This window comes from Etheostoma cragini, chromosome 22 (assembly GCF_013103735.1).
Source record: "Etheostoma cragini isolate CJK2018 chromosome 22, CSU_Ecrag_1.0, whole genome shotgun sequence".
Classification (NCBI taxonomy): domain Eukaryota; kingdom Metazoa; phylum Chordata; class Actinopteri; order Perciformes; family Percidae; genus Etheostoma; species Etheostoma cragini.
The window spans coordinates 16973212-16996718 of NC_048428.1; the positions used below are offsets into that span (position 1 = coordinate 16973212).

Sequence of the window (23507 nt, forward strand, 5' to 3'; positions counted from 1 at the left end):
AACAACCTCCTTCCCTCAGTTAGAGCATTGAAGATGGGTCAAGGCTGTGTCTTCCAACGTGACAATGACCCGAAGCACACAGCCAGGATAACCAAGGAGTGGATTTGTAAGAAGCATACCAAGGTTCTGGCGTGGCCTAGCCAGTCTCCAGACCTAATCCCAATAGAGAATCTTAGGAGGGAGCTCAAACTCTGTTTTTCTCAGCGACATCCAAGAAACCTGACTGATCTAGAGAAGATATTAAGTACCAAATATTAACATTGAGTTTCTCAGGTGTTCAAATACTTATTTGCAGCTGTATCAAACAAATAAATAGTAAAAAAATCATACATTGTGATTTTCTGGATGTTTTTTTTTAGATTATGTCTTTTACAGTGGACATGCACCTACGATGACAATTTCAGACTCCTCCATGATTTCTAAGTGGGAGAACTTGCAAAATAGCAGGGTGTTCAAATACTTATTTTCCTCACTGTATGCTTTTAAGACCTCCCATATAAATAACTAAAGTAAAATTTAAATCAATAAATCATTAGTTGCAGTAACATCACAGTTTTGTGTGAGTAAATATACCCCGTTGGACTTTGAGATTAAAGTCAAACACTTTTATGCAATACGGGTGTGTAATATGGACACCACTTACTGACAGGGACACTAAGCAGGTGTATGAGCAGATAGGAGGCTCATTTGTGATCGACATGAGAGAAATTACACTTCTTTATTTGGTGGGATTCATTCTTGCAGCCTCGGTAAGACGTTGAGATTGGTGGATTTTACCAGATTTACTGAAAATGATAAACAATACTATTGTGCTTTAGGTTTTGTTTGTTATATCTTTTACTCCAGCTCTAATCTGCTAAAAGAAAAGAAAGAGGTACTGCACTTTGATTTGTGTTACGTAGAGCTAAAAGGTAGTCTATATTAGTCTTTCAGATTTTAGCCTATTTAGTCCACTTAACATTGTAGGACTATTTGGACTGATTGTTAAAAATAGGTTGCAGAACCAGACATTCAGATTTACTTTACAAATTTGCCATGAATGAAGAATTTTGATAGTACATGTTTTAATCCCCCCCCCCTCCCCCCCACACATTTTTAAACAATAACCTTTGAATAAGATGAAGCATGCATGAAACTGCTGCTGTCTCTTTGAAACAAGTTTATTGAGTATGTAAGTGCTTTATTTGATCCTATCTCAATTACTTTGCAGAAACAGAATAAACAAAAGAACAAAAGGATATCATACCCAATTCTGTATTTTGGTTTTGGGGGTTGTATATTTTTTAATTCAAGTACTGTTTATTTAAATTCCAGTGGCCTGAAGGAGGCACGGTGCCACTCAAAAAGGATGGATCATCTAAGGTAGGTTAAAATGGGGCAGCAGGAGGAAGGTGATTTTATTCATTTTCAAGACAAGCCCGGTCCAAGAGATGACTGAGGGGAATACTTACAGACTACTTACTGTAGTCAGTGTTTGAATATAAATGATTTAGGTTGGTGTATTTACCTTCAAACTAATGTGTTGTCTAGTCTTCTCTCATTGACATATCTTAAAAAATGTACTTTTTATACCTTGTTTTTTGTGAGTTGTACACTTATTTGCTTGTTTTTAAAGGTATTTTCCTACCTGTTAACCAGCAGCTGGTTGCCTTTTTTTAAGAGCATCTTTAGGGCAGTAAACTTTAGCCTGGTCTAGCTAGCGGAGCTAAAACAAAAGGGACAGCCTACAATGTTCATTTACAACAACATAGTCCAAGCTACCAAGCATAAAGTTGTACCAGTTAGCTATTGGCAGTTACCATTTGAACAGGTGACTGGGCGCGATGTTGTCACTTCCAGGGCTAACGTTCGCTAGCATCAATATCAGCTCCAGAATTGATGGCAAACTTATATCCACCCCCTTGTTAATATTATCCATCAACGTCTTCTTAAATCTGTGCTTTTAATGTCTGCCCTGTGTAATTATAGTTGTCCAAGTTTTACTTGATTTTTTACTATAAAAGTCTTGCCAATGTCCAACAAATTGAGTTTAGTCAAAGAGCCTTTGTACTCCTAGACAGTAAAATTAGGTTTATACTTAGCCCGCCTTTACAACTTCAACTCCGTTTAACCAGAACTGGTTTTGTGTGTGCGCTTTAGGCTTTAATACCATGACTTAGTACTTATTGGCAAAACCCAACCACAGAGGTCAGACGTTTCTTGTAGTTGGCCACCAGGTTTGACACATCTCAGGAGGGTTTTTGTCCTACTTTTCGTTGCAGATCTTCTCCAAGTCATTAAGGTTTTGAGGCTGAGAGTTGGCAACTCAAACCTTCAGCTCCCTCCAGGTGTGGAGACTGGCTAGGCCACTCCAGGACCTTAATGTGCTTCTTCTTAAGCCACTCCTTTGTTGCCTCCTTGTTTTGGGTCATTGTCATGCTAGAATACCCATCCACAACCCATTTACAATATCCTGGATGAGGGAAGGAGGTTCTTCTCACCCAAGATTTTACGGTACATTACCTGTCCCCTTAGCAGAAAAACAACCCCAAAGCATAATGTTTCCAGCTCCATCCATGAGTTAATGCCAAAGAGCTCCATTTGGTCTCATCTGACCACAACTTTCACCCAGTTGTCCTCTGAATCATTCAGATGTTCATTGGCAAACTTGAGAGGGGCATGTATAAGTGCTTTCTTGAGCAAGGGGACCTTGTCGGCGCTGCAGGATTTCAGTCCTTCACGGCGTAGTGTGTTACCAATTGTTTTCTTGGTGACTATGGTCCCAGCTGCCTTGAGTTGATTGACAAGATCTTCCCCTGTAGGTCTGGGATGAATCCTCACTGTTCTCATGTCCCATTGCAACTCCACAAGGTGAGATCTTGCATGGAGCCCCAGGCCAAGAGAGATTGACAGTTCTTTTGTGTTTCTTCCATTTGCGAATAATCGCACCAACTGTTGTCACCTTCTCACCACGCTGTTTGGCAATGGTCTTGTAGCCCATTCCAGACTTGTGTAGGTCGACAATCTTGTCCCTTACATCCTTGGAGAACTATTTGGTCTTGGCCATGGTGGAGAGTTTGGAATATGATTGACAGGTGTCTTTTATACAGGTAACAAACTGAGATTAGGAGCACTCCCTTTAAGAGCCTGCTAATAATCTCAGCTTGTTACCTGTATAAAAGACACCTGGGAGCCAGAAATCTTTCTGATGCGAGGGTTCAAGTAGTTATTTCCCTCATTAAAATGCCAATCAATTCATAACATTTTTGACATGCGTTTTTGCGAATTTATTGTTGTTATTCTGTCTCACTGTTCAAATAAATCTACCATTAAAATTATAGACCGATAATTTCTTTGTCGTACAAACGCAAAATCAGCAGGGGATCAAATAATTTTTTCCCTTACTGTAGAATGGTCATATATTCTGGAACAATTATTGCACAGAATTACTGTAAGTCCTTTACAATTTTCTAGTTTTTTTTTTCAGACCACTCAACTAATTAAACTAACCCAAGCAAAAAACTATTCAGAAGTGTTCACCATAATTAGTGTTTATGATGATTTTAAGATGTATAACTAGGATAGGATTGGAGATACTACTAAAAAAGTAAAGAACTTGAATTCATTAAAATTACTATGTGTATATGTTCTGTTGTTATCATTAACCTAAATGTTATACCTTAAATGTTCCTTTGAAGGGCTTAAATGTATGGGAGCAAAGGCAGAAGCAACATTTTTTTATTACAGGCAAATTAATACGTAATTTTTAATACGTAATCACCGCTGCATTTCTATGTTTACATTCTAAAATCACTGAACTTGATGTTTTATTTGATATCCAATGTCCATGTCCTTTGCAAACAACTGTCCAAATGGATGCTAAGCAAACACTATCATGTCCTTGCACTAAATCATTGTAAAATACATTTTCAGTTTCCAAGAGGGGTTTTCCCACCGATGGAAAATGAAAATGGGACTAACACAACAACTAACTCATCAATGGTAGGTATACTTTTAAGGAGAAAGTGATTTTAACGTTGTCTAAGAAGTTATTTGGAAATCAAAGTCTGGAGTGTCAAATGTTTTTGGTAAAGGGGTTGCTTGCTTTGGAGATCAATGTTTTTTTTTAGCTTTCTTTTCTGCCATCCTGTATAGGCAAGAGTGTTTTCTATAATATCTATTGGTTTTAAAGAAAAGTATTGAGTTTGTCACTGACTGAACCTTGTGGCCTGTGCCTAAAGATTGCCACTGATAACTTGATTTTTAATCAATTTCACATTGTCCAATCGTTTCCTTTTACTACAAAATACTTAATTTTTTTATCCAACCTATTAGGCAAAGTTTTTCACTCTCTTTGCAATGATATGAATATTACACAAATTTTACTTGGCAAGCCTGACTCCAATTATTAATTCTAAAATACACCAAGGGTTGAAATACAATTTATTTTTACATTACATGAATGTTTTTTGATTTCTACCTAACAGGTTTCTTTTTGGTGCAAATTTAGAATAAAATGAATAGCTATAGCTGTTAAAAGTTCTCTGTATTTTGTCTTAATCTGCAATTTATTCCCGAACTGTCAGATTAAAACTATTCCCAACTTTGTTACTTCCAAACAAAATAATGTATTCTGGTTCCATCTACTTGGCTTTAATTTGCAATGTCGTAAAGCCCAATGGCAGCATTCATTAGCCTTCTTTCACACTCAGATTTTGATCCTGACTATTGGACTTTCTGCAGACCTTACAGGAACAAGTAGAGATCCACTGTTGTGTATTTAAATTAAATTAACCATGTATAAACTTTTGTATGAAGTGCAATGTCTTTCTATTTCAGGTACTAGAGGATCACAGACAATATAATAGAGTACAGTTATGTATACTTTCATAAAGTAAGGTAATGATTAAACATCGTACTGTTTTTTGGGAAGGTGTGAGAAAAAGTGTAGCAGCCTAAAATGACTTGAAGACAAAATCCGAGACTTGAGTGTTAACATACGAGTGTGAACTTCAGATCATTTTAATTAATGTGTGTGTGTGTGTGTGTGTGTGTGTGTGTATACTTACTGTACATCATGGTAAAGTGTTGCTCATTATTTTCCTCATCAGCTAAATGGTACTCAGGAACGAGTTGACAATAGTGATGGGATCCCACCACTTCCTGAAGGAAAGGATATCCAGGTAGGAAACTGGTCAGAACTCAAGGACAACAAAATACTTACCTAGCACCCTTAAGAATTAGCTTACTAGCTTAAAATGTCTCCTAATTCACTTTCATACCACACAGAAATAAATGGCTTCTTGGAAATGACATGAAAATACTTGATTTTATTTATTTATTAGATAATAGTTTAGCTTGAATTTGACTATGTGATTCGGTGGAAAAATAAAGGTAAATTCATACCTGTTAACCAGCAGCTGGTTGCATTTTCAAGCTATGTTTGTGGCTCAACAAATGCCTTTCCTGGTCCGCCAAGTAAACTAGCGTTAACGGTATCTGTGGCAGTAAACTTTAGCCTGGTCTAGCTAGCGGAAACGTTAACCTTAGAGATGTAATGTGTAGGGAATCTTGTTGTGGAGCTAAAACAAAGGGACACACTACCATGCTGATTTACAACTACATACCCCAAGCTACCCAGCATAAGGTTGTAACGACACCTTTCTTTTACTGTCTATGGGTTGTACCAGTTAGCTAGTGGCAGTACCATTTGAACAGGTGACTGGGGGATGTTGTCACTTCCAGCGCTAACCATATACTGCAAATGTATTAATATTAACGGTCTATGGGACTAAAGTTAGCTAGCATCAATATCAGCTCCAGAATTGATTGCAAACTTATATCCACTGCCTCATTATTATCCATTAACCAGTTTTTAAATAGGTGCTTTCATCGTCTGCTTTGTCTTATTATGGTTGTCCAAGTTTTCACTAGATTTTTCACTATAATGTCTTGCCAATGTCCAACATATTGAGTTAAGTCAAAGACTCTTTACAGTAAAATTAAGTTTATACGTTGCCCGCCTCTACAACTTCAACTCCGTTTAACCGGAACTGGCATTGTGTGTGCTTTAGGCTTTAAGGGGAGCTGCTTTCTTTAACTGTCTATGGGAGCTACGCTTAAAGAGGAGAGCACCACCTTGTGGCCGGCAATAATGATGGGTCCTGATCAGAAAACTAGGAGCCATCTCACTCTACAGTTGGGCTCGAAAGTTTGGGCACCTCAAGTAAAATTTTGTATTAAGATTGAAAAATCCCCAAAAGACATAAAATGACAGATTAGACATTTGTATGTTATGTCACAAAAAGTTAGATTTTATTTCCACCATTTACACATTCATAATAACAGCAAACAAAAAATGGAGTCTGCAAAAGTTTGGAAACCTTCCAAAGTTAATACCTTGTACTGCCCCCTTTGTCAAGTAACACAGCATGGAAACACTTCTTGTAGCCAAGAGTCTTTCAATTCTTGTTTGAGGTATCTCCGCCCATTCTTCCTTCCAAAAGTCTTCCAGTTCTTTGAGATTTCTGGGCTGTCTGTCATGCACTGCTCTTTTAAGGTCTGTCCACAGATTTTCAATTAGGTTGAGGTCAGGAGATTGTGAAGGCCATGGCAAAACCTTCAGTTTACGCCTCTTGATGTAATCCACCGTGAATTTTGAGGTGTGTTTAGGATCATTATCCTTTTGTAGAAGCCATCCTCTCTTTAGCTTCAGCTTTTTCACAGATGGCTTCAAGTTAGTCTCCAAAATTTGCGGACATTTTATTGAATCCATTTTTCCTTCTACTCGTGAAATGTTCCCTGTACCACTGGCTGCAATACAACCCCAAAGCATGATTGAGCCACCCCCCAACAGTTGGCCAGAGGTTCTTTTAATTCAATTCTGTGTCCTTTCTTCTCCAAACGTACCTTTGCTTGTTCCGGCCACAAAGTTCTACTTTAAGCTCATTAGTCCACAGAACCTGTTTCCACAATGCATCAGGCTTGTCTATATGTTCATTTGCAAACTTCAAACGCTGATTTTTGCGGTGAGGATGTAGAAGAGGTTTTCTTCTGATCACTCTTCCATGAAGACCTTATTTGTACAAGTCTCACTTTATATTGGAATGGTGTACCACACCTCCAGTGTCTGCCAGGTCTTTATGGATGGATTGTGCAGTCAAACATGGGTTTTGACTTGTTTTTCTCACAATCATGCAAGCTGTTCTGTCTGATATTTTTAGTTTTTTGAAAGTTTAAATGATGGAAATAAAGTCTCACTTTTTGTGACATAGTATACAAATGTCTAATCTGTCATTTGGTGCCTTTTGGAGATTTTTTCCATCTTTTCTGGGCTTCTTTATGCACATTAATACACATTTTTGCCTGGAGTGACCAAACTTTTGAGCCACACTGTATATATATTAAAATATACCCACAACACTGTCTTAAATATAAGGCCTTTCTTTGTTTACCTGCAGAAATGTTTCTTCAAACTCAGAGACAAAGTATTATCATATAGAATGATCATTTATTTCAGAAGAATTACTGTAAGGTCCTGAAATGTTTTTCTTTTTCTCCTTAAGACCACAATATCTCTGTTCAATATCTGGAGCCCTCTTGACAATGACTCTGGGTTTCCGCCTACACCACCTGCCAGAAAAAGAACCCAGGTAAAAAAAAAAAAAGAAAAGTGAACAAATTTAAATTGATTATTTAAATTGAGTTTGGTAAAAAGTATCCTTTCTTGCGCCATTACAACTTCTATGTCGTCAAGCTCAGTGTTTATGGTCCAAAGTAACGGAATCTGTTGGTCCATTTCTTTAACTGTCTGTGGTTTAACCGGTACTGGCCCTGTGTGCGTTTTAATCTGACTATAGTATATTCTCTATGGTTTTAATTCCATGGATGTATGATAGGCTGCTGCAGCACCACCTTGTGGCCGGCAAGAATAATAACCAAATAAAATGGGACCTGATCAGAACACAAAGAGCCATCTCACTCATATATAACACTGCCTTAAATATAAGACCTTTGTTTATTTGCAGGAAAGTTTCTTCAAACTCAGAGACAAAGTATTATCATATAGAATGATCATTTATTTCGGAAGAATTACTGTAAGGTCCTGAAATGTTTTCTTTAAGACCCCAAGACCTCCGTTCAGTGTGTGGAGCCCTCTTGAAAACGACTCTGGTTTTCCAAGTTAATCAGCCGTGTGAAAGATGACCCAGGTAAAAAAAATATTTAGCACTCAACACAATTAGCATTTATTACTTTAAGCTCTATAACTTTAAATCTTGGTACCTGTCTTTTCAGGTAGTGGAAAAACCCAGATAGACAACAGAGGATGAGCAGATGGCTCCATGTTTAAAATCAGAGACATTGATATTATGTTAGTGTTGCTGCCTCCTTCAAATAAAAAGTTCAAGTCTGTTGTGTGAGAACAGTTTTGTTTATTTGTTAATATGCTTGTTATAAGGTCATTTTAACATCTACTTTTTTTAAACGTTTGATAAATTTCACATGAATGGTCAAATCAAGACACTAATTAAATAATTGATTATGGGAGGCATAGCAGGTTAACACAACTGTCAAGTTTGCAATTAGACAACACCTTTTGTGGAAAAAGACAATGTATAGAGAAAATCCCCATTTTCAACTTTTAAAGATTCAGACAAGACTTAAGTCGCAAGGATCACTTTATTTTTTGTTAGGCTCTTCTCTTCACAAATATTATCTACGTCCACCCAAAGTGTTCCAGCAGAGATCAACGCTCCCCGACATCTTCTATGGAAAGGACCAAAACAGAACATAAATCCAGTTCTTCACCTTTCTAAACATAACTATGTTTGTAGTAAAACCTCATTTGATTTTAACTGGGCATACCACTGTTTTGTTAAGTGGATAGTACTCGGTTGGTTTGGTGACATTTGTTTTCACAGATGTGTAGTCACTGTAACTCTCTGGAAATTAAGTTATGCACAAGCTACCGGTTCTACATAACTGCAACAAGGGCTGACACAGCACGTTTACTTATGAGGAAAAGTCTTGATTAAAAAGAAAAAAGAAAAAAAGAAGTCTTAAAACTACACCACTTTACAACAAATTATAAAAGTTTTGAACTCAGTATGGCCAAACTACCTCAACAAATATGCTTTTAAAGTTGTTTGGTTTCCTGTCATTTTTCTTGATACTGTAACATCGGTTACCATCTGGTGCCCAACCACAGTAAAGCATTTGTTACTAAAAGAATGGTTTTGGATTAGAAACAAGCTTTTATTTAGCTTTTGCTGAAGTCTAAAAAGACCAATATGAAGTGGGGGCAGCAAAATCCAACAGTGGATTTGAAAGACAATTAGTAGTTGTAATCATCAGGCAAACCACAACAGCACTACATTCTTGAACAGAAGGAATTTCTTCGTTTGTATATGGAGGGTTTTTTGTTGTTGTCAAAAAGTGGTGAGAACCAGAGGCAGGCAGCAGTCCGTGAGACAACAAGCCAAGTTCTCTTCAGATGACAAAGCAGTTTCTCTCTATCAGTAAGGCCACTTTATATAGAAATTCTAAATGAGGACCACAACCCATCACTTATTGTCCATAGATCTTTGCAGAGTGTCATCGTCATGAAGGAAAAACAACAACAAAAGGTTCAAGTTTCGAAATTAAAGAGCCTGATGGCTGGCTTCTATATGGGGGGTGGGGGACTGGTGTTCGCCCAATTCACCACCACAGCGGGAAAAAAAAAAGCTCAGTCCACATGGTCACCAACAGCTATGCTGCTGAGGTAGAATCCCCACTCCTGAAGCCCCTACCGCAACTCCAAAACACACCCCAAAATACCATGTGCGATTGGGTTATAACGATCTTGCAAAAAAATAGATATTTTCACAGAAGTTTGTAAAATCATCTTGCCTAAAGTTATCCTCTGTGGCTTTATCAAAGCAAGATGAAGTCCGGAGAAACGTTGCGCCACACAACTGCTGCTCTGAGTACAATCCACAAAGGACAAATATGTCGTCGTCCATTGTTGCTGCAGTGTCGTACGTTTGGGTGTATTTTGCCAATTCCTTTTCAATTCTTCCCTCTTTCAACAGCCCCTTAAGATGCAGTCCTTTAGTTTTGCCAACCAATATATGTAAAGTGTGTTACTATATATTTAAAGGGAGTGTCACTGTATGTGGTGCAGTGGTATCGCGGTTTGTGTGTTTATGTGTATGAGGCTCTGTGTGTGCTAGTAACCAGTGTAAAGATGGTGGCAAAATTAGCTTTTTCAAGACTGCAGTCAACACAGCTGGAGTTGCTCTTCCTTCGAGGGACTTGGCAGGACCGTGCTGAAGGGGCCAGGGGACGGAGGGGAGCTGCTCTACTTGTCCCCCAGGATGGCATACTGGTTGTCAAGCTGCAACTGCTGCATAGAGGCGCCACCGGTCTCCTCTCTACCACGGTTCCTGTGTTTCACAACTTCAAAGGTCTTCTCCATTTCTCTGTCCCTAAAACATAGAGACAAGTATCGCTTCAGTCAAACTGCAAGGAGACATCAACATCCCATGTTAAACAAATTATTGTCACTGAACTCCACTTACTTGCGTGTCTCCACATGCTTGGCGGTGGCCAGTAGAGAGGGGAACTGTGCATCATTGAAGATCTCAGGAGGCCCTTGGGTGGGAGCTCGTCTGGTGGTTGACATGCGAGCTCCGGGAGGACGATAAACACCAGAAGGCTTCGACTCCGGCTCTTCTACTTCCTCTGTAATTATGAAAAAAGAAAATCACACCAGTTAGAAAGAAGAAATTTGGGGGCACATTTTTTTGGGGTCTAAACACATTAACTAGAAGGGCACTCAGAGGGCAGACCTTGTATAAGACATGCCCTATCACACAAAGTTAATGCAGTGTGAATTTCCCCAGGAATTAACTGATATTTCCAATTATTCCTACACCACATGAATGCTGCATAATTGCCCTATCTCAATGTTAACAGAAGAGAAAAATGATTTTGTATTGGCCCTGTAATTTGGATTCGCTCATAAATTTAAGGGGTTTCTCTCTTGGCCCATGCCACACCCTTTTGCCAGTAGTTTTTCCACGATCTTTCTAACAAAGAAACTGAATTAACTGAGACAAAAACATGACCTTCTTGGCGGGGGTAATATTTAGAGGTGTACAACTGCTTCAGGCAATGTACATGATTATTTTATGATCAAACTTACTGAAAACATGTGTATGGCTTGGGAAAATATTGAAACATTGCAAAGTTCACTCATAGGCTCATATAACCATACAGTATCCCATAATTAGCAAAATTCCCAAATAAATATAAGCTTAGTGTGTCTAACATGACTAGTGTGGAAAACCCAATAGGGTTCATAAGCAAGTATGTTCATCCCCTAACTGTTTAAATCACTGAGCCTTCAAATTTTGAAGTTGGTTTACTCACCCACAGGTGCAGCAGCAGGAGCTGGAGCAGCACCAGACTTGTTCCAGGGACCAGACACTTTGTCTCCGCTGACCAGGATGATCTCTCCATCCTCACCAACCTCCTCCTTCTCGTAGTCCTCCTCCTCTTTCTCGTCACTGTAAACAGCCAGAAGGCAGTTGAGATAAGGTGAACCCACGAGGAGCTATCTAGGATTTTTTTTTTTTTTTTTACTCACTCTAGTTCAGTTGGACAGAGATGTGCTTGTAAAACATGTAGATTAATTAATTGAATTGATTCATTTAAGAGCACATTTCACTTGCCAGTTGCAATGTAATCTATGACAGAAACTTGTTTGTAAACTAAGGATGGGGAAAAAGAAAACAATTTAAATGTTTTGCCTAAATGTGATATGGAATAATCTGCTGTGTTTATAACTATTGTGTATTAGATATTTTCAAATAGTAAGGTAGGCTCAGCAGAGCTTGATAATTAGATTTAATTAAGACTAATTGTATCATTACACCCTGCATTTGCTTTACAACCAATGCACAATGCCAGCTGCATGAAAGCAATGTTTCTGACTGGGGGTATTTTAACTCTGGCAAATGCTGTCCTTGCTGCTGGCAGTAGTATAGTTGGTTAAAAAAAAAAAAAATGTAATTGCTAGAAGATGGAGTACCAGTCATAGGGGGCATGGTAGTTACTGGCCCCCTACTTGATGGCACAAAGGCTGAAATGCAAATGAAAACTCTGGATAAGGATGTAACGATTAACCAACATGAGGACTATAAAAATCACAGTTTTCGTTTAAAATATAATTATTATCTGGGTGGATTAACACGGTGGGGAAACCGTGTGTTTAATCCCAGCTTCATCCGAGTCTCCTGAAGTTGCCGCACAGGCTTACTGCGTAGCCTACAACGTGCGCCGTTGGAATCATCATGGTGGAAGGAGGAGAGGACGGCAATCAGGACATTTATTAGCCCTCTAAGAGGACTGAGTTTGAAGCATGGGCATATTTTGGTTATTATAACAATGTGAAAAGGACAGTTGATTGAAGATAGTTATCCTGTCTGCAGAACGTGCAGGAAAAAAGTTGCTGCTTAAAGGCATTGAACACACTTTAAATAGACTGCGATAGTATCAAAAACCGTGATAATTTTGGTCGCTATAACCGTGAGGTTACATTTTCATACCGTTACATCCCTAGACAAGGAGTTTTGACAACCACATACATATTTAATTCTCACCTGATCTGTAAAGCTTGGAGCCGGAGCCCGCTGTAGTCCACTTCTTTCTGCTCAAACTCTTTCCATTCCTCGTCCTCCTGGGCAGAAGGAAACATTAACTCACAGCAAGCTACAGTAATATGACATTGGCAATATTGGTAATTTTTAAGATACTGAGGCTCTTCTTTAAGAACACATCTGCATTCTAACCAGTTATTCCCAACAAATGGTTTTACACAGGCCATAACGGGTTGGGTCAACGTCAACCATCAGTGTGACAAGTTATTTAACCTTATAGATAACTTAGCTTTCTCACACAATTCTAACCATGATATCTGAAAGCTAAAAGGCTGTCAACATAGTGTTAACTAGTGACAAATGGCGGCTCGGCCTAGTTGGACAGCCACGATTCAAAAAGGTGGATGACAGCATCACACACAAGGCCTTTAACTGAATATTGACTAATCAGTGCCTCTCAAACATTCACATGTACGTGTATTTTGACACAAAACCGAAGCTGAGGTTGTAAAAAATAGCGCAAAAGCCGTGTCGTGATAAATTTCGTATCTCGTTACAATGTGCGCCAGGGGAAACCATATGCTAGCTTTTCTCCTTTCGTGTCAAAAATATAGATTACATACATGTTTTTGTTAATAACTGGTGAAACGTTATGGAGGTGTCAGCATGCAGGAAGCCAATTGTGACGGGGGATGCAACATTTGACACGACACCGGTATCTTGAAAAGACGCCAAGTGAGTGGCGTTGGCTAGCTAACGTTACCTTTTCAATCTGTGCGTCTTGATTCTCGTTTTTTGCCGATTTCTCCTTCTCCCTCTTGGTCTTTTTTATCACAGCCGACGTGGGCCCGGTGGTGGACTCCTTGCCCTTTCCTTTCTCTTTCTTCTTCTTTTTATCCCGCTTGGCAAAGAAATCGTCTAGGCTTTTCTCTGGTGGTAGATCCGCCATTTTCAAAGAGCAACGTTAACTAGTACGCTAACCGAGCTATGACAAATGTGAAAATCAGCTTTTCGAGAGTTAAGACAGCTGTTCAAACGGTCAGAAAAGATGGAGTTACTCGTTACTCTGACGGTTTAACTTCTGTTACAGACTGATAAAAACGTCCACCCTGAATCCCTGACTGTATCGACCATGCCATGCACGGGTTATGGGGCTATTTGACAAATCTGTACCGTAACCCGGAAAAACTTCGACCTGAACCGGAAATATAATGAGCCAAAACTAAAGACACAATTTTCTCATATAAATCAATATAAGATAACTCATGTTTAATTATAAATGTAAATCTATAAAAATAAATGCAAAAATATTTTAATTCTTAAACTATTGTTTTTTGTTTTGTTTTAAGTGGTAGGCTATTTTATTGCAAGGTATTACAGTGGGTGGGGGCCTTGAGCAACAGCAAGGAGTAGGTTAGGCTACATCATATTTTTTGTCTGTAAATATTTTTTTCTGCTACTGCTAACTACCTACAGCTGCTAAACGTGTGAAGATGCATAATATGAAAATGCTAACCTTACCTTACAGATACATGAAAACTGTATACAGAAACGTTACTTGAATAAAAAACACACAAACATTTAATTGGCCTCTCTGGGAACCATCACCTTATTGCAGTGGAGAGGTTTGGGTTTCCCTATGATGTAGAATATATAAATCAAAAATCTAAATTATGACTCTACTTGTTACGTTCTAACTTTGATTTTTTTATATTCTAACTTTGACTTAAAATATGACTTCTGGTTTGCCATATCATAATTTTGACTTTAACTCATGTTTAGGGTCCTAAATCCTAATTTTACCTTACGTATTTTTGTTATTGATATTTTATTAATGTTTTTTTCCTGCAATTGTTCCGTTTTCTCTCATTATTGGGAGTCACTATTACCATTGCATTATTATGTTCTGAACACTTAATGTCTTCGTTGTATAAAATTGTATATATTCGTGTGTATTGTGTTTGATATTTAAAACATTACTTATCACAATTTTTCAGAAGCAATGGTGGCTGCAGACAAAATGGCAGACATCCACCGCCAGTCCACAAACAGTCTTCTTACTTTCTGTTAAAAATGTGTCATATATATTGTCATGCTTTTTTCCTTCCTAGCCCATACTTTTGAAAGAAAAAATCATGACTTAATATCCAGTATAAGGATTTGAGTCACTATAAGTGCTTTTTATTTGTCATTCCTAACACCATTCATAATTTTTCTTCCAAGGGCATTTGTTGTATTTGATTTTGAATTTTAAATTAATATATCTATTTTTTTGTACGTTTTAAACTGTCACATGGACCTCAGAACAATTGTTCCAGGATTACATTTTCGAATATGCCTGTCTTCTCAGGGTAAAATATATAAAGACCAAATTCTCAGCCTGACCATTTTACAGAACAAGAACACGCCTGAGTTGAGAGGATGCATTTATGGCATTGTTCACAAAGGAAACTAAATCAGTAGTTTGAACTGACTATGACTATAATGACTATAATCTGCAAACCTTTTTTAATAGAAGAAACGTTGAACTCCTGTATGTATTTGGACCAAAGTTGCTAAACAGCAAGAGCCCAGTCAACAATATACAGATTTCAAATATGGACACAGGATGGTTAGGTTTTGCCAGATTTGAAAAGGCCTACAAATATATTAATAACACTTATCAAATTAAACCTCTCCTCAACATTAAAGCAGGCTTGTAAACAGATTATTGAATTGACGTAATTTTCCCAGAGCTTGTCCACTTGGCTACATGCACCACGGTGCACAAAGAGAAAATTCCAGCTCACGGCATCAATAGATGTGCTGTGGTCGGCAGTACTGTTTACACTGCTTTGTTATAAAGCCTAGTGGGGTGGTAGTAGCTCAGTCTGTAGGGAGTTGGGTTGAGAACCGGAGGGTCGCTGGTGCAAGTCCCATATGGACCAAAGTATGGTGGTGGACTGGTAGCTGGAGAGGTGCCAGTTCACCTCCTGGATCAAGGCACTTAACCCCCAACTGCGGGATTAATAGAGAATATATATATATATATATACATATATACATATATATATATATATATATATATATACACATATATATATATATATATATATATATATATATATATATATATATATATATATATATATATATATATATATATATATATATATATATATATATATATACATACATACATATATATATATATATATATATATATATATACATACATATAACAAGTAAGTAAAATGAAAAAATGTCGGTTGATTAAATTCAATTTTGAAGAAGATAAATCAGACAAACAAATCAGTCAATGTTTTTCTTTGTTTTATTGCTCAGCAGTAAAAAGTACAGTGCATACTACGGTACAAAAATACATAATGTTTAACATTGCTCCACCGTGCCACTGAACGTTTTGTAAAATATCCACTTTTGAGCGTGCAAAATAAGAAGCCCAGCTGTGAGCATCCAATGCAGGAAATATCAATAAGTTTGACTGGGTTATTCAACATCACCTTTTGAATCAGGGATTCAGAACATCTCACAGTGCAGAAGATCTTTAGCGACAATAAAGGCAGGGAGCATTGATTATTGAATAAAACTGCAACAATGCAAAATATAGAACAGATGATAGAAGGACCACAGGCTCAATGATTAAACAAAATATGCACTCTTTTTTATTTATTTTTTATTAAACTGTCTTTGTATGTGCTCACAGTAAATATTCAGCATACATTATTTATCTCAGTGTTTTTATTGGTCAAGATTTTTGCCAGCCTCTATCAAGTAATATGTGGTCCAGCAATTAATTCACAATCATTCAACATTTCAACAAACACAGTTTGCATTGATGGACAAACATATTATTTATGGAGGGAGACACTTACGATAGCGAGGTTGATCTAATAGCTTCCTACAGCGCTGAGAAACTTTCTCAAATTGGGCTATAGCCAGTAGCCACTCCACGATACAGACGAGAGACAAACAGATACACAGAGTAACAGATAAAAGCAGATCTGAAAGTGATACAAAGTCTCGTTTGACTTAAAGTAACAGTGACATTTGATTCAGGGGGGCAGCACATTTGAACTCATCCGTCCACACTAACAGTATGCTTCCATGCACAGACAGGGCATTCACACATACATATTAATATATATATATATATATATATATATATATATATATATATATATATATATATATATATATATATATATATATATATATATATATATATATATATATATATATATATATATATTATATGAAGACTCAACATAGGGAATTAAGACATCTATGTGGTCCCTCTTCAGAGAAGCTGGTGACAGATGAGGGGGAAGCCAGGTTCATTTTGACATTCTCAAAAATTGCTAGATGCAGACCCCGAATCACCCAAATATTCTGCTCAAATCAAAACCCATCAAAATACAGGCCCGCATTTATCAAACTGCTAAAAGTGACACTGTTTTACTAAAAAGTAAAAATCTTTCACATCTGCTGTGCATGCACACTCAAAATAAAAGCTACTTGTCAAATTTATTGAAATGACATAACAATAAATTCCCTACAGATGTATCAGGGGTGCAAACAAGAATAAAGCTCGCATTTGATTTTGTTTGCGATGGTATTCCATTCATCTACATTGTCTGTGCTTGTTGTCAATTTGGTACCAAACTCCTTATCTTATGTACCTTGTCTATCAGCAGCAGAATTTCTTTCCTGCTCCAGTTTGCAGTGATTTTTGCAGTTAATGTTTTGTTTTGATTAAATTTTTAGCCAATGTATGATTTAATCCCTATCAAAACTGCGATAAACCTGCATTAATGAGTTATTATGAAAATATCTAATATAAATGTTAGATTTTGTTCTGCTCTTTTCTGCTGCTGTATTGTGTTTTAGCTTTCTCAGTTTTATTTTATTGACGTAATTCATCAAGTCTCCAGAAGTGCAGTGTAAATAAAATGTATTATTATCATTAATGATGTATTACTAATATATATTATTGTTGTCCATATCGTATTGTAATGGATTCTGGAGATATTAAGGGTTTCAAATAAAGGAAATTAAAATTAAAATTTGATTTAACATTTTAAATCACGTGTTTTTGCAGAATACCATCATTGAGTACATTTAAAAGAACAATTTGGCCGATGTAGAGTAGAATAAAATCCATTTCTCTGATTGGCTATTCCAGCTCAAAAACATAATGTGAGTAATCAAGCAATCAGTTGAGAGCTGCTCTTAAAGGTTACTCTTACACTTGGCTTCAAGTTGCTTGATAAATGTCTCCACTTTTAGAAGAACTTATTTACGTCTTTGGATCGTTCCTAAGTGTATTTCTCAGTTTGATAAATATGGGCCCTGATCCCACATACAGTATTTCTGTAACAGCCCCAAGAATGTAGGTGCTATATTCAAGTTCAACAGGCTATAAGTATTTTGCCATAGATTTTAAAAGGAAAAATAAAATTATAAAGTACAGCATTAATGTTTTCATAGCATGTTTCTTTCTCTAAAGCAGATTTCATGTGGCAACATCCACAGTGCACTCACCATCAAGCCACTGTAATGAAACAAAACCACATATACTCTGTATTATATAAAGACAATAAAAACCTTTTATCACAATTAAGCCTTTTGTAGAAAATTTACATCAGAAAAATATGCAGGTGCCTCCTCATAGTAAATAGTGTCTGTTTACATCACTTCTCTTTCAGGTTGCCTCTTTGTGTTTGTCATATACAGTATAAAGTCAAAGTCTCTGAATATTTACTACATTTATAAAATAGACAACAGCAGGGGGAGTAGAATAGGAGAATCTGACAGTGTCTCATTTGTTCTGTCTCTAGATGGCAGAAGCTTTGTCTCTGTTGATGAAGAGTGTCTCCTGGCAGAAAGGGTTAACTAGGACCACGCTGCTGCCGCTGTAGTCTCCGTTAGGGGGTAGACAGGTGTCCTGATCCTGCCAATGTACACGCAGAAAAGAAATTAGCAACAATAGGGATGAATAATTTACGCTTCAGGCCTGATCATTAGGGGACATGCAACCTACTGTATCTTAGTCACTCTACAGGCAATACGTGTATGAGGGAACAGAATAAAATATGGGTTTGGTGCACCCTGTGGCTTTTAAGGAGATGATAATAAAAACAAAAAAAACAAAATACATCTGACTAACCTAGAAGAGCAGAGATTCAAAGGGAGGCAAAGGGGAAGAGGTAAAAGGGAGGGATGATGCAGAGGAAACCATATAACAGAGGGACTTAATGGGGGAGGGTGTAGAAATGGTTGTTGTTGGTGAGTCAATAGTAATAAGGCAGTGCTGGAGGAGGGAGTTCTGAAAAACTAGATAGTTGTATAAAAGCAGGAATTGTATCAACAAGGTCCAATCAAATCAAACTAACACTGTCATTTAGGTTTTGATGGTAATTTCTCCTCGAGCACTTTTACTTTTATGAAGCACCAGGTGAAGCTATGAGGCTGCTACTCTATGGAGGGGTAAAGCAGAGAGGTGGGGCTGAACAACACCTGGAAGTCACCAGGGGCATCCTACACATGATCCAACCTCAGCGTCTCTCTCCAGATGCCCCCACAGGCGGAAAATGAATGCAAATTGCATGCAATGGATGAGGAATAAAAGAAGGAAGACAAACATTGAAATGGTCACTGGAGTAATGTTGAAAAAGATCATGCAAACAGACCAAAACAATGGTCAATCAAAATGACATGGGGAAAAAGAGGAAGCAGATCACACATCAACACCACCAGATGGCGTGTGATGCACTAAAAACTAAACTGATGCATTTAATCCAAATGTTATCTTATTATTTTTCTTAGTATAATAGAGACCAAATATCATTTAAAAATTGCCAGAAATAAACAGGGGCTGGGTAAAAATATAGATTCACTTAGAGCTAAGGCAGCATATTCCCATTCTCAACAACAAAAAAGCCAATTAGCAGTATTTAAAAAGATTCATAGGTGCGTATGAGATCAAAGAGCTTATTTAGGAGGGCATGTTCTCTGTGGTCTAACTATAGGTTGAATAATTAAATATGTTCTCAAAAATCATATCAATATTCAGCATGCCTAGAAAACATAAATAGTGTTAATTGGAATGCATTGTTGTATGTTACTTATTTTCTATATAGCTCCCGTATTTAAAGTCTGTATCTAAAACCCTCTCATCAGAATAGTCTTGACAAATGGTCTCATGATCTAATATTCTAATCTAAGATCATCACCAGGGCTGCAGGCAGGATTTGTTTCCACTGCAGAACAACACATGCTTAAAAATATTGATCACCCACAACCAAGCTAAAAAAACACAGAATTTCACATTTACATTTTTCATCCAACTGCTCAATTATATTTTCTGTAGTTTTTGTCCGTACATTATGGTCTAATGTTCTTTTAAAGCCTCCTCTGCACTGACTGGTGAGAATTTCTAAATTCCTGAAGTTTTTACCTCAGTCAACAGTTGAATATGTGGTTGGAAAATCCAATCCAACTGTGTGCTATGTGTGTAATCATTTCATGTCAACACCTCCTTATGTCATAAAACCTTTCAAATTCCCAGGAACAGAATATTACACAACCTTATTGGTAGCTACAGTCGTGTTCATCACATAAGGTTGTTGTGTCAGCTTGTTACAAGCCATGAGTATAATGTATAAGGTTTGAAAACTGTGCTTGTGAATTAATTACAATAATTCTGCCATATTTTTAAATTCAGCATCAGTATACATTCATAACAACAGTATATACTGGTATACTAATAGGGTAACACTTTGAAATCAATTTACTAGATGTGATAAACAAACTACTACATGTCATCTTAATAGACTCCCTGTAGGGAAATTCCCTTTTGCTTGTTCAAAAAAGCATCTCTGTAAATTCTAGTGAAACAGTGTCATGCTTCAGCAGACCTTGAGGCTTGCTGACGGAGGAGATTGAACACGGCTCCTCTTGTTGTTTCCATACTCATTACATTCAAAATCATTCTGCTGACTGATAGTGAAACATCAAGTGAAGGCCCTTCCACTTCTGTTTGCATTGCTATGCACTAATAGAGTCAGTGTGCTAGTAGTTTGTACCTCACTCTCCAGGGTGTGTATCTCTCTGGGCAGCTCCACAGCGTGCCTGCTGAAGTAGTCCATGGTGATGGCGTTGTTCCAGTAGCTGAGGTTGTTCTCCTGACTTGATGTCTTTTTCTTCCTCCTCATACAGCACACAGTCAAAAGTACAGCTAGAGCGGGCAAAGATGGGAAAGGAAAATGAGTGCAAAGACCGAGAGAGCTACTGCTTCAAATAGCCTCTAAAAGCGCCCACATAGCTGCTTAGGTTTCCAGACAATATGCCACTGTTACAATACATTTTGGTTTGATAGGAAAATACCACCCTTAAATACAGTTTGAAAGGACTACTGCCGCTGTGCCTTGTAGTCATTTTGAGCTATCTAAAACAACCAAGCTATCAGCCTCTCAGTAAGACATTTTCAGGAATCATACAAGAAAATAATTTATTATCAAAGGTGAAGACATTTTTTATTTCTCCAGGGTTTTGCCTAAGGTGCAACTAATATAACTATGCAACAATGTATAAAAAAATACTTCCCCGTCTTTGCAGTTATTATGCTATTGCACTCTCTCCATTTTAATGCAACAAGGCCCTTAAGGGTGTCTGGAGGCATTTTAAAAGATGAGCAAGATTACCTACTAAAGTAAGTGTAAATCAGGAAAGTTAAAGAAAAGTGTGGGTGGGAAATAAATAACTCATAGCATTTTATTATAGAATAACTCTATCATGACCGATTGTGAAGGTTTCCTTAAAGGACATATTCATCAAATACTTTGCTTTCTTTCCAAGAGTAAGACGAGTAGATTGATAACACTTTCAAAGGTGGAAAGTGGTATCCATTTTTCCATCTAACTCCGCAATAAAGCAAATGAGCCAACTGGTAGAACATGATAATAACATTAATAGGTTTTAAGTCAAGGTCAGCCAAACTCTGAAGTAATCTGGCACATTTTTACATTCATTAATTTTAACTTTTCAATGCCGCTCTAACATAACTTACAGCATGAGGACACAGGCACGCTGATGGCCAGCACAATCCACACAATATCCATCCTGCTCAAGCAGATGGTCATGCGGGACAGTGGGGATTCAACGGTTGGGCCTGAGCTGTTGCCGGGCGCCCAGGGGTCCTGGGTGGTGACAGGCACCAACCTGTTCAGGAAGTTCCTGCTGGCTGTGGAAGGGAGCTCAGAGCTGTTCCCCTGAGCATGAGCATCCTCAACTGAGCTGCTGTTAGTGAGCAGACCACCATATGCAGTCACATTCCCCAACCAGTGTCCCAGCGAGGAATTGTCCGTACCATGCCCACGACCCTCCTCAGTGGTTATCTCGTGGGGTGCAGTGAGGTTGTTCGGGAGGATTGTTGGATTCTGTGTCTTGAGGCCGGGCTCAGTGGACAGCGCTGGAGTGGACGTGGTGGAAGTTAGATTCTCAGATGGGCTCTCAACTGGAGTGACAGACCCTTGCTTCAGCTCTAACACTAGTGGATCAGTGGGGGGCTCGTTTGATGCATGCACCTCCCGCAGGGTGATGGCGTGGTGCGCGGCGCCGTGAGCATGCTCCCTGAGTTTCAGGCCTGGCGCAGGGTCAGCATTCATCGATGAAGAGAAAAGGGAGGGACGCTCGACATCTTCCACATGTTGCCGGGTGGGGTCGGAGGGTTCTTTTACACTCAACTGCTGAGGCTTTATGTGGTGTGCAGCAATCGTATCTCCTCTGTCTGATAGAGAGCTGGACAGAAGAGTCAGGGGGTTTGGAGCTCCTCTAGCAGTAGTTTCCATATCTATACTTGGGACCGATGTGCTGGCCTGGTTAGTGCTGACACTAACTGGGCTTTGGACTTGAGGTACCCTCACCAATTTGTGCACGTGGCCCTGGTTTATATCAGAGCTCGGCTCCAGGGGCTGATTCATGTGACTTTCAGCACTCACAGGGTTTGGGGTGACAGTATTTTTGTCATGAATGGGAGGGTCGTCATGAGCCTGACTGGAAGTATGGGTTGTGTGAAGCAAGGCAAAAGAGTGGAGGGCGACAGTTGGGAGGATAATGTTTGAGGGTTGATTGCCTCCTTTGGATGACCATTCCCCACTACTGGAGCCTTCCAGATTCAATTCCAGACGGGGAGGTTCGGGGGCAGAAAGGGGGCTTCTGTGGGAGCCTGCCATTGAGACAGAGTCCTGGGATGTCTGGCTGAGGGACAGCTCCTGTGCTGATGACACCAGTCCTACTGGCAGTGCTAGGAATGCTAGAACACCTGTAGAGAAAGAGATAGAAAGCTGGTGATTAGCACAGGATGATGTAAAATATCATTTTAGCTTCATGAATTATTGGATTACTTCCCGGCATGTGTGTATTCGCTCGCATTCATTATGCTTCCCAGCCTTTAATCTACTGAACCCCTGTGTTTGACGCTCACCTAGTTTAACTAGGGGAGTCCTTTATTAGGTACATTATTCACTAGTTGTGTTCAACTGTTTATACCCATGCATGTTTAAGATTTAGAGGATCTACTGGCTCTGTTACTCTGCAAAAATTCTTAAAGAGCTCAAGCTTTACTGAGATCACGAAATAAGCAATTATTTGATACCAATCTCTGCAGATAACACTAAAAATGAAGGTAATTAAGTGGCATATTTTCATATATTTCCAATAGAGTGCTGATAATTTTCACCACTGTTAAGTAAGGTGTCTTGATTGATTGTCTGAATAAGTACATTTTCTAAAACAAATAGTCAGGTGAAAATACATTTGCAGCCAGTGAAAATGTCCCTTGCTTAATGCTCAATATTAGCACAGATAAATTGTTGACATATAGTT

General features: G+C 38.2%; 2 protein-coding genes across 5 annotated transcripts in view; both read right to left on the reverse strand.

Moving 5' to 3' along the window:
• Positions 1–8642: 8642 nt before the first annotated feature.
• cdv3 (carnitine deficiency-associated gene expressed in ventricle 3) lies at positions 8643–13814 on the reverse strand. 2 transcript variants are annotated; one of them, XM_034862110.1, is made up of 5 exons: positions 13387–13814; positions 12627–12700; positions 11395–11531; positions 10542–10704; positions 8643–10448 (listed from the first exon to the last, which is right to left on the reverse strand). In XM_034862110.1, exons 1-5 carry the CDS (start codon positions 13570–13572, stop codon positions 10322–10324), a joined length of 687 nt encoding a protein of 228 aa, XP_034718001.1. In that variant the 5' UTR covers positions 13573–13814; the 3' UTR covers positions 8643–10321. The 2 variants fall into 2 exon arrangements, with proteins under 2 accessions (XP_034718001.1, XP_034718000.1); XM_034862109.1 differs by having other exon boundaries at positions 12627–12703.
• A 4285-nt stretch (positions 13815–18099) lies between these two features.
• Positions 18100–23507, reverse strand: part of tmem108 (transmembrane protein 108) — a 39884-nt gene continuing 34476 nt past the window's right edge. The window contains exons 3-6 of one of the 3 annotated variants that reach the window (XM_034862105.1): positions 21691–22944; positions 20708–20859; positions 19177–19191; positions 18100–18573 (exon numbers count right to left, since the gene is read on the reverse strand). In XM_034862105.1, the coding sequence (XP_034717996.1) occupies positions 18457–18573; positions 19177–19191; positions 20708–20859; positions 21691–22944 (1538 nt within the window). In that variant the 3' untranslated portion in view covers positions 18100–18456. Of the gene's footprint in view, positions 18574–19139; positions 19192–20707; positions 20860–21690; positions 22945–23507 lie in introns of all 3 variants that reach the window. The other 2 variants (XM_034862107.1, XM_034862106.1) reach the window with 2 other exon arrangements.